General features: G+C 35.4%; 1 protein-coding gene across 1 annotated transcript; it reads right to left on the reverse strand.

Moving 5' to 3' along the window:
- Positions 1–1416: 1416 nt before the first annotated feature.
- Positions 1417–17621, reverse strand: LOC122017463. Its single transcript, XM_042575089.1, has 8 exons — positions 17498–17621; positions 17191–17396; positions 12666–12765; positions 11219–11284; positions 9498–9612; positions 9082–9164; positions 8820–8881; positions 1417–1861 (listed from the first exon to the last, which is right to left on the reverse strand). The coding sequence occupies exons 2-8, from the start codon at positions 17382–17384 to the stop codon at positions 1762–1764; spliced, it is 720 nt and encodes a 239-aa protein (XP_042431023.1). The 5' UTR covers positions 17385–17396; positions 17498–17621; the 3' UTR covers positions 1417–1761.
- Between the last annotated feature and the right edge of the window lie 1775 nt (positions 17622–19396).

Consider the following 19396-nt stretch of genomic DNA (forward strand, 5'->3'; position numbering starts at 1 on the left):
AATAATTTTTGGGTAAGATTGAATTACAAGACGCACAATATATCACATCCAAGTTCGTTCAGAAATCTTAGATTTAAAATATTATGCATCCAATTGTTGAATCTGAATTAAAAGTTATGGTTTCTCAAAATTTAAGTCAGCAACATATTGTTACTAGTTTCTTAAAATCAGCAAGATGTTGGTTTCTTAATATCAACAACATGAAGATCAGGAGCAATGTTGTTGTTAACTTTTGACTTGGATTGAACCACAAGACACACAATATATCAAATCGAAGATCTCTAAACGAGATTCGATTGATATATTATGTTATATAGTTTGATCTTAATTACAAGTTACAGTTTCTCAAAGTACAAGTCAACAACAACGTTGTTGTTGGTCTTCGTGTTGTTGATCTTAAAAATCAACAATAACATATTGTTAATTTAAACATTGAGATATCATAACTTTTATCTTGGATTGGACCATGAGACAATATATTAAATCGAAGATCTCTGAATGAGATTCGATTTGATATATTGTCATGTAGTTCAATACTAATCACAAGTTATAGTCTATCAAAGTACAAGTCAACAACAACGTTGTTGCCGGTCTTCGTGTTACTGATTTTAAAAATCAATAATAATATATTATTGACTTAAAATTTGAGAGATCATAACTTTTGATTTAGATTAAACCATGAGACAATATATCAAATTGAAGATTTTTAAAGATCCTTTGATTTAATATATTGTGCGTCATTTTATTCGATTTTAATTAAAAGTTATAGTCCTTTTAAAATTTAAGTTATTTTAGTGATTTTAGAAAACCAATAACAATATTGATGCATGGGGAGATTTGGTGCACAGGGAGATGTGCAAGCTATCACTCTCAGTTGATGCATACGAATATTAACCAAATTTGTTTAAAAAGTACTTCAGACAATTTTCCTGGTTATATAATCACAAAAATTGAAACATAAAATTCGATATAAGAGAGCCTAAAAATCAAGATAAAGGACCCGTTTATGGCTGCACAATAGTATAAGTTCTATTTCTCTTCATTAAGAAACGGACTTAAGAATATTGATCATTTAAATAAGCCTCCATAAATATTTACCAATTCATCCTAACAGCTAATGAAAAACTTTAACTAGACATCTCCAGGATTAATCAAAGTGATGCATATCTGTATTAAAAAAAATAGTGCATGTTCTGAGAGCAAAATAGGATTCATGCCATTTATTATATATGTGTCTCCTTTAACCAAACCATCAATATGACGTAAAACATTTATTATTTGGCCAATTAAAAAAAAGTAATTTAACACACTTATTTAACAATAAGTTCAACAGTCTTTATTTTGGAAGAAAATAAATTGACAAACTACAAACCTTCATTCCGACACCACATATCTTCTTGCAATTCTCCTGGCAAATGGGAACAAAATAGAGATGCAATATTAAATTAAAGGTACCTTTGAACATTAAGGTCCACTAAATCTGGTTAATCACTGACAATTTCAGAACAAACACATAGAGTTAAGGCTATTTACTAACTGTGCATTAGACTAATTAATCATCAATTCTAACAAAAAAAAAAAATCCTTGACTGCTTAGGTTATCTGTAGACAATATGTACTAATCAGCTGACCAAAGAACATTATTAACATTATTACAACGACCAGGGCAACAGATAGATTACCATTGGTAGTAACTGCCTATTTCAACCAGAAAGGTGTTTGATTTCCTTGGGCAGAGCAACGAGGTGGCCATGGATCAGTCTACATATTTGGCCTTGGCAGGATCGATTTGGCAAGCTCTTCGTTCAACTTCACTGGAAGTGATGGCATCTGCTTCATTATTTCAGGCATATCGGTCAAGCTGCAACGAGATTAAAAATTTAGTTTGATAAATATCCTGAGCAAATAGAATATCAAGTGAAAGTTTAAGTAATTGTCTCTGAACAGTTTCTTCTTAATTCACGGAAAGACTGTTCAGTTTCTTCGGATACATGCTCAAAGCCTACAAATTTAGGTTGTATGCAGTGTTGAGAAAACCGGACCGGACCGGCCGGTCCGACCGGCCGAACTGCGAACCGGTCCTTGATCCGATCCGGTCAACCATCAAAGCCGAAAAAATAAAAAAAAATGGTCAAAACTGGTCAAAACCACTCAAATCCAGTCAAAACCGCCAGTTCAACCAGGATTGAAGGATGATTTTTAATTATTGAAGCATGATATATATATATATATATATATATATATATATATATATATATATATATATAAAACGGTTGAACCACCGGTTCGACCGGTCGAACCTCAAAAACCTCAACCCGATCACCTCACCGGTTTAGTGACCGGTCCGGTTTTCAAAACATTGGTTGTACGTGGAGGTCAGAATTTGAACGTTTGGCAAGTTCAGCCTAGAAATTTGATGAACATGCAATTATGATGTATATACTTATTAGGGAACGTTGATTAATATAACTACATGTGAAAATCTAGTAAAATCTTATCATGATGGCAAAAGGCGAATACGTTCGCCCCTAGCATCCCCGCCAATCTGTCATAGGGTCAACACGGAAGAGGTAAATCACGGACGACTGCTAACCTTTGGAATAATGACTAATACATAAGGGAGGCATTTATCTCGGCTTTGCCGAGATTTAAACCCCAGACCTCATGGTGGCAACACCTCATGTACTAACCACTAGACCATCCCGAGAGGACTTTAGTAAAACCTGATTATGTTTTTATAACAAGTATAACCGCTTCCATTTATTTATTTCACCAAGTTGTTTTATATAAACAGTGTCCACTCAACACCAACAAACCGTATGTTCCCCACCACCTGGGTTGCATTACATAGACCTTAATACTCAGGTCAATTGGATAACATTGCATTATCAAACACCATTCCTTCAACTCCGGTTAATTTCATTCATCCAAATATGAAATATGTCCATTGTCTGAACATTTGTGTACCTTGAAATTTATATCTTCTTAATCTATTTCCTTCCCTTTCATCATCTATTTGGATTCCACTCAAGTAACCACAGAAAATACTTTTAGTAATTTACATTATCTAGTGACCTCACACATCCACTTCTACATGTTCAATCTCAAATCTTATCCGTAAGTTTCCAGCTCGTGTGGAGTTAGTGTGTTAACTTGGATCTGTACTGGTTGACATGAAAAAGAAAGAGGGAGCAACAAGGAAAACCAAAAAGAAAGGATGCCCGTATATTGCAACAATCCAACATCAGTCAATCGATCAAAACTATGTTCAACTGTGAAAACATTCACAGCTTTTACAGAATAAACAGTTTTGTCGAACAACTGTGACAGTTTGAATAAGTATGATAGTAATAGCGATGAGCACAAAGTAGAAAAACAAGAAATGTAATTAGAAAGATATTAATTTTAGAAAGATATTAATTTTCTATGTATAGAATAATTAGTTCGCTATTCATTATTAGTTTCCTATTCTCTTTTCTATTGTAATTTTATATATAATAGGTATTCTCATTCTAAATGTAATACAATTCGAGACATCAATTTTTTCCACATGGTATCATAGCATTAAGCCTTCATTGCTAATTCTCTGCTTCTGCATGTCTTTATCATGGCTGATTCTACATTTCTACATTTCTTCGATGGATTCAATAATATAAAAATTGAGAAATTTCGAGAATTGTTGAGTTCTCTTGATAAACCATCTAGCGTGTGCTCTTTGACTCTTTCATGTATCTCCTCACTCCCTTTTTGTATGAATACCTCAAACATTTTTTTTAATAACTTATGAATAATAGACTGTGATTCCCAATTCTCAAAATTTTTACACTTGTAATCTCAGCCCAAGCAACAAAAAAATTGTAGTAGCTAATGGATCTTTAGCTACTTTAGCTGGTTTGGGAAATGTTCACCTTACTGCTAGCCTTATCCTTAAAACGTCTTTCATGTACCAAAATTGTCGACCAACCTTATTTCCGCTCAAAAATTAATTACAGAACTTCACTGTCATGTCATTTTTTCTCCTCCTTGTTGTGTTTTCCAAGATTAGGACTCGAGAAGGAGGATTGAACTTGCTAAGGAATATAGTGACCTTTACTACCTTGAGTTCACTATGAAGACTAATTGATCTTTATCCTTTCACAATTCTTCCAACAAAGATAATATTTGATTGTATCACAAACGTCTTGGTCATCCTTCTTTTAGAGTTTTAAAGGTCATGTTTCCACATCTTTTTGAAGGATTAGATATTTCTAAATTTTAATGTGATGTTTGCGAATTGACAATTGACAAAACATTCTTGTGTACGCTTTCCTATTAGCAATAAAAGAAGTTTCTCCCTTTCATTTAATTCATAGTGACATGCGGGGTCCTTCTAATATTCCCAATGTTTCAGGGACATGATGATTTGTATCCTTAATTGATGATTGCACCCAAGTTGCATGGTTGTTTCTCCTCGAACAAAAATATGATGTCCGTATTATTATTCCTAATTCTCACTCAATGAATCAAAATCAATTTAAAGTGAAAATCAAAAGTTTTAGGACCGACAACGCTAAAGATTACTTCAACCAAACATTGTCCTCCTACTTCTAATTTCTGGGGATTATTCATGATTCATCATGTGTTCATACACCCCAATAGAATGGAATAACAAAAAGAAAAATGGGCATTTACTCAACACTACTCGTGTCATTCTTTTCTACAACAATATACCTAAATCCTATTGGAGAGAGATTATCCTTTAATGCCACATATATGATAAACAAATTTCCCTCACGTATCTTAGATAATAAGAGTCTCATGCAACTGCTCAACGATTTTTATCTTCATTTCTGAACCATAAATAGATTTACTCCTAGAATTTTTGGATGACCTGCTTTTATCCATATCCATGGTCCACTACAAGGTAAACTAGACTCTCGTGTCATCAAATGTGTCTTCCTTGGATACTCATCCACTCAAAAAGGGTACAAGCGTTACCACCCTTCATCTCAAAAGTTTTACATCTCGGCTAATGCTACCTTCTTTGAACATACCCCGTTCTTCTCCAAGTCCTATCTTCGGGGGGAGATTTCGGTGACAGAAAATAATGCTTCCGAGTCATTTGAACTTATTAATGCTCTTGATCTTCTGAATCACCTTCTATTCCTATTCCATCTAGTGAGTCACCTCCATCTTCCTTTCCATCCAGTGTTTCTTGTGATAGTCCAAGTATTCCTTAAGTGTATTGAAGGAGGAAGGTCGCTCTAGAAGCAATACAAGTCCAAGAACCTCAACCACACTGGGATCATTGTAAGATCTAACTCACCTTTACAACCTATTGAATCATCCACTAACTTAACATATAGCCTTAACCTTCCCATTGATGTTAGAAAAGGTACTAGAGAATGCACCAAACACTCTCTCTACCCTCTATCTCACTATGTTTCTCTTAAACATCTATCATCACAAGCCCACAAAAGATTCATTGTGAATCTAATTACCATGATTATTCTCAATACTGTTTAAAGACATTGCCAAAAAGGGAATGGAGGGATGCCATGAGGGAGGAAATGGATGGATTAGAAAAGAATAAGACATAGGAGGTTGTTGAGAAGCTAAAGGGGAAGAACATTGTTGATTGTAGGTAGATTTTTACACTAAAATACAAAGTAGATAGATCTTTTGAGAAATATAAAGCTCTGTTGGTGGCAAAAAGTTATACTCAAACATATGAGGTATATTATAACTTTTGCTCTAGTTGTAAAAATGAATACTATCAGAGTTCTATCTTTGATTGCACACTTCAGCTAACAACTCCTAGAGTATGATGTGAAGAATACATTTCTCCATGGAGATTTAGATGACAAAATTTATATGAACCTCCCACTAGAATTTGCAGGGGATATTGATAACATACTATGTAAATTAAGGAAGACTTTTTATGGTCTAAAATAATCTCCTAGGGCATGGTTTAGAAGATTTGTAAAAGTCATGAAGAAGTCTGGGTATAACCAAAGCCAAGGGGGTCATACTTTCTTTGTTAAGCATCATTCTAGTCTATGTAGATGATAGCATTTAACTGGAAATGATGAAAAAGAAAAACATGATCTAAAGCAGAAATGGATAGAGGAGTTTGAAATAAAGGAATTGGGCAAATTGAAGTACTTCTTTGGTATTGAGTTAGCATAATCTATCAAAGGAATTTTTATTTCTTAACAGAAGTATGTGACTGATCTATTAGCTGAAACAAGGAAGATTGGGTGTAAGTCGATTTCTAATTTAATGGATCCAAATCACAAAATAGGAAAAGCTAAGGAAGAACCAACTGTGGACAAAATGATGTATCAGAGGTTGGTTGGTAAGCTCATATACCTTGCTCATGCTAGTCCAAACATAACATATGTTGTGAGTGTAATCAGCCAATTCATGCATGATCCAAGAGAATCTCACCTCCAAGCTACTTACCGAGTATTACATTAATTGAAAGACACTCCGGGAAAGGGAATTTTGTTCAAGAAAAATAAAACGCTAGCTTTAGAAGCTTACACAGATGTAGGTTCTCTAGTGAATAGAAGATCAGATACAGGATATTATACTTTCCTTGGTGGTAATATGGCGACATGTATGAGTAAGAAACAAAATGTGATGGCAAGATCATCTGTAGAATCAAAATTTAGGATCATTACTCAAGAATAACATGAACTACTCTGGTTGAAGATTATTCTAGATGATTTGAAAATCAGATAGGAATACCCCATGAAACTTTATTATGACAATAAGTCAATTATCAATATTGCTCATAATCCTATTCAACATGGTCAGACTAAGCGTATTAAAATTGATAGATATTTCATCAAGAAAAAATTGGAGAAAGGATTAATGTGTATGTCATGTCCCTTTAGAACTACAATTGGTCAATGCGCTAACAATGAACTAAACAGTTCTAGATTTCATGATCTTATAGTCAAGCTATGAATGGAAAATAAATATTCCTTAGCTTAGGAGGAATGTGGAACAACTTTCACAACTTATTCAAAATAAACAACTGTGTCGAACAAAATAATTACTTCCCAATTCGCTATTAATTTCCTATTCTCTCTTCTATTGTCATTTTATATATATGATCCTGTCCGAAAATCGAGAAGATGGCTGGCTGGGGATGTGTTTTCTACGTTGACTAGATGTGGACCTCGTTTCGCTCTGCAAGTACAAGAAACGTCAGTGCCGAGCCAGGGAAGGGGTCCCCAGCATTGGCCCTCTGATGTTCAAGTCAGTCATCGGAAAGAGGAAAAAGACGGAGCAACAATAGACACAGATATGAATAGTGAATAACGCGTACCTCCGCCGGTGTATGGACCCTTTTATATAGTGCTCTAGTGGGTGACATGCATGCTTCTCAAGGCGTGTGCATGTTCTCCAAAGGTAGTAGGCACGTTCTCCAATTTGTCATATGAAAGGACCTATCAAGAAAGTGTCTCTGACATCATACCTTAACAGGATATGCATATCCCTGACAAGATAGTAGAAACTTCCGTCGTACGATCCACCGGTTGACCATGCCTCGGATCGGCAAACGTCACCTGTAATAATGTGGACTATAAAGTCGATCATTGGGTATGCAATAAGTTATGCGGAGGGATATGAGTGATGTAGATGGGATCTATCCCTTTCATATGACGGAAGCGATATCTGTAACCCATTGATTAGTAGGACACAAGAATGCATGATCATACTCGAATGAGTCAATATGCGATATTGAGCTTATTTGATTAACTATGTCTACTTAGAGATCAAGAAATACAAAAATTGATAAGAGGATGACACAATCTATGTCTCATTGATCAATCTAGATATCAAGGATAGAAGAATTGAGTCATACAAGATAATAGACACAAAAAGGTTAAGTTGGATCTTGACATTCTCATCAGTTGGATAGCAATGATACTTTGGTAGATGTCACTCATTACTTATGAATCTAAAATGGTTTTAGAGACATTGCTAACGTTACGAGAACCTATTGGTCACACACACAAAGAACATGTTAATTTGGAGATGGGTTCATATGGGATCATTGGATTAAGTCTAATCTGAATTAAACTCAGTGAGTTAAACTCAATTGGATCCAACTATTGGATTGAGTCTAATTCGAATTAGACTCATTGAGTCAATTCGGATTGATAGGGATTAATGAGTTAGACTCATTAAGTGACTCGATGAATTTGAATTCATCAAGGAAGAGAAATGTTCAATTTAGAATTGATCATGCATTGGATGAAGAGTAAAAAGGTAGTCAATTTTAAATTGATGATGCATTGGATGAAGACAAATATTAATGTCAATTAAGACAATTGACATTAAGACGTTTGATTGAATGAGTACAAAAAGGTTTTGATTCATTTCATGAAAAGACTTGTGTTCTTGCTCTTCTTCTTCTTCTTCTTCTTCTTCTTCTTCCACCTTTGGCCGAAACTCCCTAAAAAGGTTGCTAGCACAACCTTAGGTGGTTTTCTTCTCCAAGTTTGTGAGTTCGTAAGGCGGACCGAACGTGTTCGTGTGAATACCGAAAAAGGCATGAATACTTGATTGTGCTGAGATCCAATGAGGACAAAGTTGTCATCGGGAGTTCGTGTTTATGCAACAAAGATATAACTCTCATCACAGCTAGTATACGATTTCCTTCGCTTAGATCTTCCGGAAGGATCTCGAAAAATATATTCCGCTGCGCTTGTGTTTGTTTTGCGCTCGAGATCCTTACACATTCCTGTATATTCTAAAAATTACCACGAAAAGGTTGAAAACATAGTGCAAAAAACAAAAATCTCTCGGGCAAAAGAACATACTCTTTCAAGACTGATAGTATATTGTCCAGTGTCTGGCAAAACAGGTTGATGTTGTCTTGTATCTGCAGTAGGAAAGAAACATGGTTCGTTATGTTCATCATAGCCAAATCTATGCATAGAAGTTGAGGCTAGATAACTCTGCAGAAAACTAGTAGTCCAATTACAACAAAAGCTATGCCCACACAAACGTTAGTGATTAGTGATTCCACTTTGTTAGACGCAGCAAAGAACCAAACAAAACTGAAACATAGAATATACACACCTTTAAGTTAGTAAAATTTGCTGATATTTTACTGAAGGCCTCTGCATTACTCTCAAGAAGCTCTCCTGTTCGTCCACCAATATCTGTACATAAAAATGTATTCCTCATGAAGTACTACTCTACAGTGCTTGAAGTAAATATATTAATCCAAATATTAGTAATCATTTATGCTACTAAATTAATGTCCAAAACAAAGATGATTTGTTGTTATCAAATGTTTGTCCTAACTATTTGTGGTCAACTACATAGATGTTATCTCTCCATTGAACTTCATACAAGACTACATGCCTAGTAACATTTAGATCAATTAAAGCACAATCATTTCTGTAACATCAAAATATGGTTTCAAATGGAAACCAAGTCAAAATCTTATTACCACAATAAAATTAGAAATGGACAAATGAAGATGTCAGAACCTTTATAAGCAATGTCATCATCATCAACTGGGAGCATTGGCGGTGGATATGTAGGAACATTAGGACGTGTTCCAATGTAGCTTAGCGCTTTTGCAGAAGCATCTGAAACCCTCTCCTGTGAGAATGACAATAAAAAATCAGATGGCAGATTTAGAGAAGTAATTAGACACAGATGTCCACATTCTTCCAAACGATGAAAGCCCATTACAAGTCCCCGTGGATCCTTCAACAAGTTTCATCAAATATATATTAAAGCAATGCAAGACTCATAGGTTAACCAGAGTAGGAGAAGGTTTTAAATGTAAATAACATGGCATTCCCAAGGATCTGGAACACAAAATACCCTCTCTCTCTCTTTTTTTTTTTTTTTTGCAAATATCCAAGACAAAGCAGATTAAGTTTACATAGCAGTTATGGTCATTGAAAGCAGTTATGGTCATTGAAAGATACAAAATAACTACCGACATGTATGGTTTGGAATCTCATGTCATGCCAGAAATATATTGTCCTCTAAGTTCTTAATACTGGTCAGCATGCATCTTCTCTCCCGTACCAACCATGCTACTCATTCCAATGGTATCATACCATGCTAACAGAAGGCATGCATTGACTCACTTCTGCACATGTTTAAATGTGTCAAGATGAATTCTGATGAACTTAAAGATATTTTTTATTTTTTATTTCTAAACTTTTAATTTAATTGATTATCTAAGTCGTATTTCTAAAAGCCACTAAGTTAAGTGGATGAGAATTAAAGAAGTAAGCTTATCAAAAATCATCTCGATATGCATTACAATAAATAATTAAGTAAAACTATTATTCAACTAACTAATCAATATAGTCAATTTTTTAAAAGTAAAATATAAGCATAAGGAGATTGAATGAGTACAACCGTTTCGAATTTATCTCATAGGCTTTGTCACATGTTGAAGAATGCTCAGTACTGCACAAAAGTTTTACTTACTATCTGATTGCTACAAACTTATTTTTGGAAGTAAATCAAATAAATAGAAAAGGTTGAAAGAAGTAAAACTTATTTAAACTCATCTTGGCACACTTCAATGTGTGTCAAAGTGTGTGCACAGTTTGATGACAAATTGTATCATTCGATCTAAACCCCAACACAAACAATATTGTAAACCTTGGATTAGATCAAAAAACAAAGAGTGCAAGGAGAAAAAGGGATTTGCCCATCACCACAACCACCACTAGGATAATTGCTCAAAAGCATCTGTAGATAGGCGAGTTGTAACTTCAGAAGAAACAAAAACTTTCATACTGACCATAGCAATGCCAATGGAAGAAGCAACACAAATCCAGAGTCAAGAGACGGATAGGATAGCATCTATCAACTAGTCACCCAAAATTAAGAGGGAAAGTAGTGGCACGGGCACAACAAGATAGCATGAAAACAGAAAAGAAAGATAATGGTTGGCAGTGAAAGTTTTTATCATTCTAATGCCAAACTGACATGGGATTGGAAATGGTTAGGATTCTCAGAGTTTCCATATATATGTAGATCCATAATGAGAACAATTTATAAAAAAATGAAAGTTGATCAAACTTAACCAACACATGAAAATAATTCTTAACATACTGGAAGTGGTGATTATTCAAAAAAAAAATATCCATACAACAATATGATACATTGAAAATTCCAGTTACTTTTAATAGCATAACCACATAAATATATGAGTGAGTATATGCTATAGGTAATTCACCTTTTTATCTTTGCTTTTTCTTGCCAGGTTGTGCTCTTCTTTCCTCCTCTTGCTGTTCTCCTTTTTCTGAAGAAAAGAAACATCTTTATTAACCAAAAAGCCATAGCCACAGTTGAAAATGTTTACTTGAAAGCTATTATCTTAATTCATAAATGATGAATTGGATTTTATAACTATTGTATCATTTATTAGCAATATTCTAAAAATATAGTCTATTATTGATGAAAAAAATGTTACTAAATACAGGACTTAGGTCAACAAATAAAAAGGGCAGCCCGGTGCACGAACCTCCCGCCATGCGGGGTCCCGGGGAAGGATTCATTGTACGCAACCTTACCCTGCTTTTTGCAAGAGGTTGTTTCCAGGATTCGAACCCGTGACCTTTTGGTCACATGACAACAACTTTATCGTTGTGCCAAGGCTCCCCTTCACTTAGGTCAACAAATCTACTAATAAAATTATCATCCCTAAAACTTTTAGTGATAAATAATTAAGTTTTAGTGACAGAATTTTTGCTCTTCTTCTATCACCAAGGAACATAAACCTCAAGTTAATCTTTCAACAGATAGACTAATCAAAACATTCTATGCTCCGAAAACAAGTTGTTCAATTTTGTGTATGGAAAATGATTTGCAAATTGCTAATGGAAGTGCTAAAAGTAAACTTTCGAGCCATGTTAACAGCATTTTCTATAATACAATCAGATAAAGAGTAAGGACAAGCAGGTGCACCCCTGTATAGACAAACAGAAAGCTTACATGAAACATTTATGGCCCTTACAAGAATTTTCAAACGAAGCTTATTTTACAGTGTTAAACAGGTTTGCCACTCCTTTCTGTTAGCACCCTTAATCCATGCCAAGAAATTAAGAATTATAAATCCGTTAGCCCAAACAAGATGTCCAACTAACAACATCCAAGCCCATACAGATAACCTATTCTTACCAAAAGGGTATCTATTGATGAGTTATTAAGGGTTTAACCATAGATAATCCCTTAACCACTCTATCAAATAGGTAGAACATTCATTAAATTGTGAAATGTTACCCAATCATAGTGTGTTGTGTTTCCAATGCCAATAAAAAGTAACCCAATGCTATTTAACATCCAGAACTGTCAAATAAAATGTGGTCCCAAGAAGAAGAGAATTGAACCTCAAAACATGTACACAGAAAAAAGAGAGAAAAATACCAGTTATTGAAAACATTTGTCCTTGTCTGCATGCAATATATGCTTTCTCAATTCAATAAAAGGGTAATATTTCCACAAAATCATCAAATTAATGGAATTTCTGATGTTTATTTCTTCTAGAAGTTACTTTCTGAAGAATCAGAACAATATTCATTAAATACAAAAATGATGTTACATGTTTACAGTTACAAGCATAGAAAGGCATGCATATTCTGCAAAATTATTAAGCATACATCAAGCTTTTATATCATACTTACCGTCATCCATCTACACCGCATAGCCACATCACGAACTGTCTTGTCATGCAATTTCATGGCAATTTTTGCATAGCAGATCAGAATTGTTTCAGAAGCATACCTGCAAATCCATCAATGGAACCTTGAGTAAAAGCAAGGCAAACACAGGCCTTGTTTCCTACAAAGGAAGGAAACAATCAGGGAGTAGGAGAAGAAAACTCATAGTAAATTAATTATGAAATAGTTTTCATTTGATTGTTTCCTTGGAGGGAAAGGAGGAAAATTTTAAACTTTATTTACTAAAAGCATTAATCATAAATAGATAGTAAAAAAAAAATCAGATTTTTTAAGTTGGTTTTTTAATCTCCAGTGCAGCCTTTTCCACCCAAATTGGATGGGCAGTTTATGATATAGAAATGAATGTTTTCATCAACGTCTATCAGGATACCAGGATAAATCCACTTTGACTAATGTAAATACCAAGTTGGACAAGGTGCAACCATTAATATATCGCCAAAAAGATAAATTAGTTTCTCATCCTACCAATCCTTTTCAATGTAGAGCTTCAGAGTCTCAGACACAAGCAATGTCATCAAAACAGGAACAAACATGGGTTCTTGCCCTGATCCACTCAAATCAAGGACCATATAATTTGCTTGAACAGACACATTGTATTTTTAGACAACTGCAGTACATCATCCTAACTCCTCAACCATCTACATGGATCTTCATAAGCGCCATATGTGATGCAGGAGAGAATCTAAAATTGGAGTTTTTTTAAGTAGTTACCCGTTAATTAGGTTTAGTTTATTTTTTATATTTAATTTTGTCCTAAATCTTAGGAAACGAGTCTTGATAGTTAATTTATCCTAAATCTTAGGGAATAAATCTAGTTGGTTATTTTTCTATTATTTTTTTTTTAGGGTTTTGAGAGCTATATAAACCTATGCTTAGATGATGTTTAGGGACAAGTTTTTTTGATATTGAATCAATTGGTTTCGCTTAAGCCACATTACGGCTACATCTCTTTTGTTCTTTATTTCCCGCTCTTCTTTTCTCAAGAAGGATTTTTAAAACCTATCTTGAGCTACTTCTTATTTCGTTATTTCTCTCTTGTTTTTTCTTAATCCCTATGTAACTTCACGCCCCAAAATAATCTATATTCTACTCGGCCTCAGTTGGTATCAGAACTCATTAAGATCCAATGGAGGGTCGTCGTAGATGTGGTCATGATCGTGAAAGGCAGGTTCCTGCTGAGGAAGCCTCACATTGTGGTTGTAGCACCCAAGACGAGATTCAGTATCTACAGAGACAAGTCACAAAATTATCTTAACGTCTAGCGACACGAGAATGTAAATATCGTAAGTTCCTTTATTCCCCTTTTGAAAAATCTCTAATTTCCAATCGAAAAGAGTTGTCCAAGCACAAGTTTGGTTTCGAGAAATACGGGTTCAACCACCCCACCACCTACAACTTCGAGAGAACACCAACTCTCAGTGCCTCTACGTCCCCCCTTCCTCTCACGGCGGCGGAGACAACCATGAGGATGCGGACCTCGACAATAACGAGTACGATTAGTCCTACTCTCTCGATCATCCAATTGCAGGAGGCAGCGAAGACGACGACAAGATCGAATTATTCGGTGATCTAATTTACGACAAAGACGAGATCGAAGCACTAGGCGAACTGATATTCGATGATAAAGTTAACGAGGTACTCTATGGTGATGACCATGAGATTTTGGTCTTATTTGAGAATGCAGTTTGTGCCGTATCGGAAGACAATGCGAAGAAAAGGGAGACTATGGATGTTGAAGACATTATTTAGAACTCGAGGATGAGTTCTTTTAAACCTAGGGTGTTTGATGCAGGAGCATCTAGTGATACAATCATCTCGTACCATCCAACATGGCTATGTTCCCCTTGGAGTTGTTACGAGAAGAAAATAAAGCTACCAACTTTCCTTTTGAATCTAAAAGAAGGACGATCAAGGCTACTTACAAGGAAGATGATGAGTTCGTGGTCTTCTAACGTGGCAACTCTATTCGGAGTCTGGACGAGATGGAATCCCTTCAGATTTGGTAACTAATAACTCTACACTACTTTCTATGTCCAGATTTTTGAACAAGATAAAGCACGAAGACATGGTCTATACTTTGCTTCCTTACAAAAGCAATAAATAGACCTAGACTTAGATCTACCAGCTGAGGTGCAACAACTCCTATCCAACTTTTGCTAATTTGATGGCTGAAGACCTTCCTCCGGGACTTTCCTCTAGGAGAGACATTCAACACCAGATTGACCTCGTTCCGGGGTCAATCTTACCTAACTGGCCGGCATACCGTGTTAGCCCTAAGGATGCTGAAAAACTACAATGACAAGTTGTGGAGCTATTGAGACAAGGTTACACTCATGAGAGTATGAGCCCTTGTGCAGTCTCTTCCCTACTTACTACCATGGGATTAAGGTTACCGACTTTGGATCTTTCTCAGATATGTATGTTGATGATCCCTCCTTTGGCAAAATATTTCAGGAGGTAACTAATGAACTTCACAACGACTTTATTTTGCACAATGGTTATCTATTTCGTGGACTACGATTGTGCATTCCAGACTGTTCCTTAAGGCAGCACATGATCAGTGAATTGCATAACGAATGACACTTTGGCCGAGACAAGACATTAGCCTTCATCTCTTCCGACTTCTATTGGACCAAGCTAACCAGTGATGTAGCTCATTTCGTGAGCCGTTGCTTTGTTTGTCAGTAATCTAAGGGAACCCTCACCAATGCTGGTTTGTATACTCCCTTACCAATTCCCGAAGCACCTTGGTATGAGGTTAGCATGGATTTCGTATTGGGTTTACCCCGCACCCAACGGACCGTAGACTCTATTCTCGTTGTGGTGGACCGATTCTCCAAGATAAGATGGTTCACTTTGTGGCATGCAAAAAAACCATGGATGTTGTTTGGATTGTCACTCTCTTCTTCAAAGTGATTGTGCGTTTACACGGTATTCCTCAAACTATTACTTCGGATCGTGATACTAAATTTGTCAGACAATTTTGGAAGACTTTATGGGGAAAGCTAGGGACGAAGCAAAACTTCAACCGCGCCTATCACCCTCAGATGGATGGTTAGACCGAGGTAGTGAATCAGAGCTTAGAAAATCTTCTGAGATGTCTCACAGTAATCAAACCGAAGCAATGGAATCTAGTTTACCTCAAGCAGAATTCGCATACAATAGATCAAAGAACAGGATCACCGGTTTGAGTCCTTTCGAAGTTGTTTATGGACGAAACTCATCTGGGGTACTGGATTTAGACTCTATTTCGCGTCCCGAACAAACTAACCCCAAGACTGAGGAGAGGAGATGGCCATGCATCTTTGAGTTATTCATGAGCAGGTTAAGCAAGTTATTCAAGAAAGCAACACCGAATACAAGGGAAAATCGGCATCAACGTCAGGTTCTTTTGACCTTGGTGATATAGTTTGGGCTGTATTAATTCGTGATCGTTCCCTGTTTGTGAATACAGCAAGCTCAAAGATCGAAAGATTGAACCTTGCGAGATACTAGAAAAAATTAATGACAATGCCTACAGGTTGCGACTTCCTAGCCATTTAAAAACTTCTGATGTTTTTAATGTAAAACACCTAAGTCATTGTGCTTTGGAGTCGGATACACCCACCTTAAACTCGAGGACGAGTTCTCTTCAACTCCAGGCGACTGATGCAAGAGAGAATCCAAAATTGGGGTTTTTTTAAGTAGTTATCCGTTAATTAAGTTTAGTTTATTTTTTATATTTAATTTTATCCTAAATCTTAGGAACCGAGTCTTGATAGTTAATTTATCCTAAATCTTAAGGAATAAATCTAGTTGGTTATTTTTCTGTTTTTTTTTTTTTTTTGAGGGTTTTGAGAGCTATATAAACCTATGCTTAGATGGTGTTTGGGGACAAGTTATTTTGATATTGAATCAATTGGTTTCGCTTAAGCCACGTTACGGCTACATCTCTTTTGTTCTTTATTTCCCGCTCTTATTTTCTCAAGAAAGTTTTTTAAAACCTATCTTGAGCTACTTCTTATTTCGTTATTTCTCTCTTGTTTCTTCTTAATTCCTCTGTAACTTCACGTCCCAGAATAATCTATATTCTGCTCGGCGTCAATATGGTAATTAAAGAGGGGAGAGATGAAATTCGTTACAGAAAGTTGTCACAGCTGCCGATGTTTCCAGTGAATCTTCGTTCCACTTGCAAGGGATCAAGAACACTATACTATTTCCAAATGAATGAGAAAACACGATGCAAAAGCTCTCACTATATTCAAGAAAAGATTGTGCGTAGTCTATATATAAAATTTCACATACTTCCACCACAAATATAAATCTGATAATAGTTTGTTCGTTTTAAAAACTTCAAAGCATAATTATCTAGAATCATCCAATCCAAACAGCTAATTTTCTGGATCTAATAAACTATTTACTCCAACAGGAAAAAAAAACTCCGCAAACTATAAGGATTATACTCGCAAGGAAAGTCCAATATACTAACTTGCTAAGCCCTTCTTCCAAGGTCGCCTGCTCCTCGGCGGACCACTCAATCGACAACCCAGGGTTATGCTTCAGCGCCTGCGCCGCCGCCGCGGTACCATCGGTAGAGTTTCTTAAAGCTGATGAACCACCTCCACCGCTTCCAGCAGGTAAGGGACCGCCGTTCGTCCCGTCCGCGTTCACGCGGGCTCCCATCAACACCAAGACCTGGCAGAACGTTCCCCCAATTCTCAGAATTTCAAGCGCGCCGCGGCTAATGCACAGATGCTTTCGCCGCAAAGCTAGAGGGAAGGAGGCGAAGTTTCAACCTCGAATTTGACGCTCCGCCCGAGAGAAAGCCTTCTCAATGTGAAGAAGAGGGAGCGGAAGACGATACGGTCTGTGTTCTCCTCTCCTAATATTTATTTAATCAGCATTTAGTTATTTGTTTCCTTTTCTGGTATAATATCTTCGACAAATTGCTTAGTTGACAGCCTCCACACCACTTTTTCTATTTAAAATATATAAATTAAAATAAAAAAATTTATTTTATTAAATTTAAATATCTATTTTAAATACATTTCTTATTTCTTTTTATTTTTATAATATTTAAGAAATGAAATCCATATCCCAAATTTAAAGGAATACTATTTATAAAAACATAATTTAAAAAATTGAATAGAATAGTACTATAAAATTTTTTTAATTATCCTATCTAAAATTTAAAATAAAAGTTTTAAATAGAATATCTCAAATTGATTTTTTATAAAATCGGTCGAGCCTCTTCTAGGACTAGGGTTGCGAATGAACCAAATGTTCGTAAATAAGTTTGGTGTTCGGCTTGATAAGAACTTGATTATATTCGTTCAATATACATAAAATTAATTAAACAAACAAGCTTTAACGTTCGTGAACAATATTTATGAATCATATTTATTAATAAAATTCTTTTTAATATGCTGAATAAATAATAAAATAAATAAATAAATAAATTTAAATTATCAAACTTCATAATCAATCAAACAACTAAAAGTTTCAAACAATCAAACAAGTTTGTGTTGAGAGTTTGATAACATCTAAACAAACCAAGCTCGAACCAAGGTTGAACCAAGCTCGAACCAAGGTTGAACCAAGCTCAAGTCAAGCTTGAATTGAGAACTTGATAACATTTAAATAAATCAAACTCAAGTCAAGTTTCAAATAAGCTCAAGCTCGTAAAAATTAAACAAGTCATGTTTGAACATTCATTTCAAAAGCTTAATTCATTTTAAACTCGACTCGACTCGATTTGATTATCTCAACTCGACTCGATTTATTTACAGTCCTATCTAGGACCCATAACTCTCCAGAATGAAACGGATAATTCTGATAAGAAAATATAATGCCCTCGAAAATTGTTTACTTGGGTGGGAGATGGTAGTTAATGGATGATCGTGAGCTACGAACCCTGATCACCGGATAAGATTTTGCTAATTCATCGTTTACATAAATCCTCACCTGAGTTTTGACGGGAGAATAAGCCAGGCCTGGCCCCTTATCTGCCAATAGCTCAAGACTGGGTAGATCTGAGAGTGGATTTAGTTGGTATAAATCTGACTCAAAGACAGTAACGGTGATATAAGTGATCATGCTATGAATAATTTTGCCTGCAGTTTTTAGTAAATACCTTTTAGAAAATATTTCACCGATATAATCTATCTAATCTTTCACTACGTTTTAGATCTGCAGGAATGATCCATAATGGTCAACCGTTATCATGTATAGATATGTAAATAAGTAATTTGTTATCTACTAGTATTCATCAGTAATCAACTGGTATCATCGAGAAAACAGCAGGATGATAATGTTTTGTTTAACTCTCCATTTTGTCACAAGAATAGGTGTTTCCACTTTTCAGCCACAATAATGCTCCTAAGCATTTGGTAGTATCAGAAGAATTTGTACAATTTTCTGGACAAGTAAAATGCGAGTGCTATGGTTGCACTTCAGCTAAAATTGCCATTAGACGTTTATAACTGAATTCAGGAGTGCTGAATCTTGGTCATATAAAAATAAAACAGCAGCAGACAAGCTAGTGACAGTTGATCATCAAATTGCAAACCTAGATATGAATGAAAAATTCCATGGCAGGATTAAGCAATTGTGTCTGCATTGTGATGAAAGGATTAAGTATTGAGATGAGGGGAAGCAATGAAAAAAAGGGAAGGGAGGAAATATCCTACACTATA

This window comes from Zingiber officinale, chromosome 1A (genome assembly GCF_018446385.1).
Source record: "Zingiber officinale cultivar Zhangliang chromosome 1A, Zo_v1.1, whole genome shotgun sequence".
In the NCBI taxonomy this organism is placed as follows: Eukaryota; Viridiplantae; Streptophyta; class Magnoliopsida; order Zingiberales; family Zingiberaceae; genus Zingiber; species Zingiber officinale.

What these genes read in the sequence shown, in the direction of transcription:
- LOC122017463 (XM_042575089.1), bottom strand. Translation starts at nt 17,384, where the DNA reads ATGGGAGCCCGCGTGAACGCGGACGGGACGAACGGCGGTCCCTTACCT. An exon ending in TGCGGTGTAGATGGATGACG is followed by an intron (nt 11,285 to 12,665) that starts GTAAGTATGATA and finishes TCTTTTCTTCAG; the next exon opens with AAAAAGGAGAACAGCAAGAG. An exon ending in CAAATTTTACTAACTTAAAG is followed by an intron (nt 8,882 to 9,081) that starts GTGTGTATATTC and finishes TTCCTACTGCAG; the next exon opens with ATACAAGACAACATCAACCT.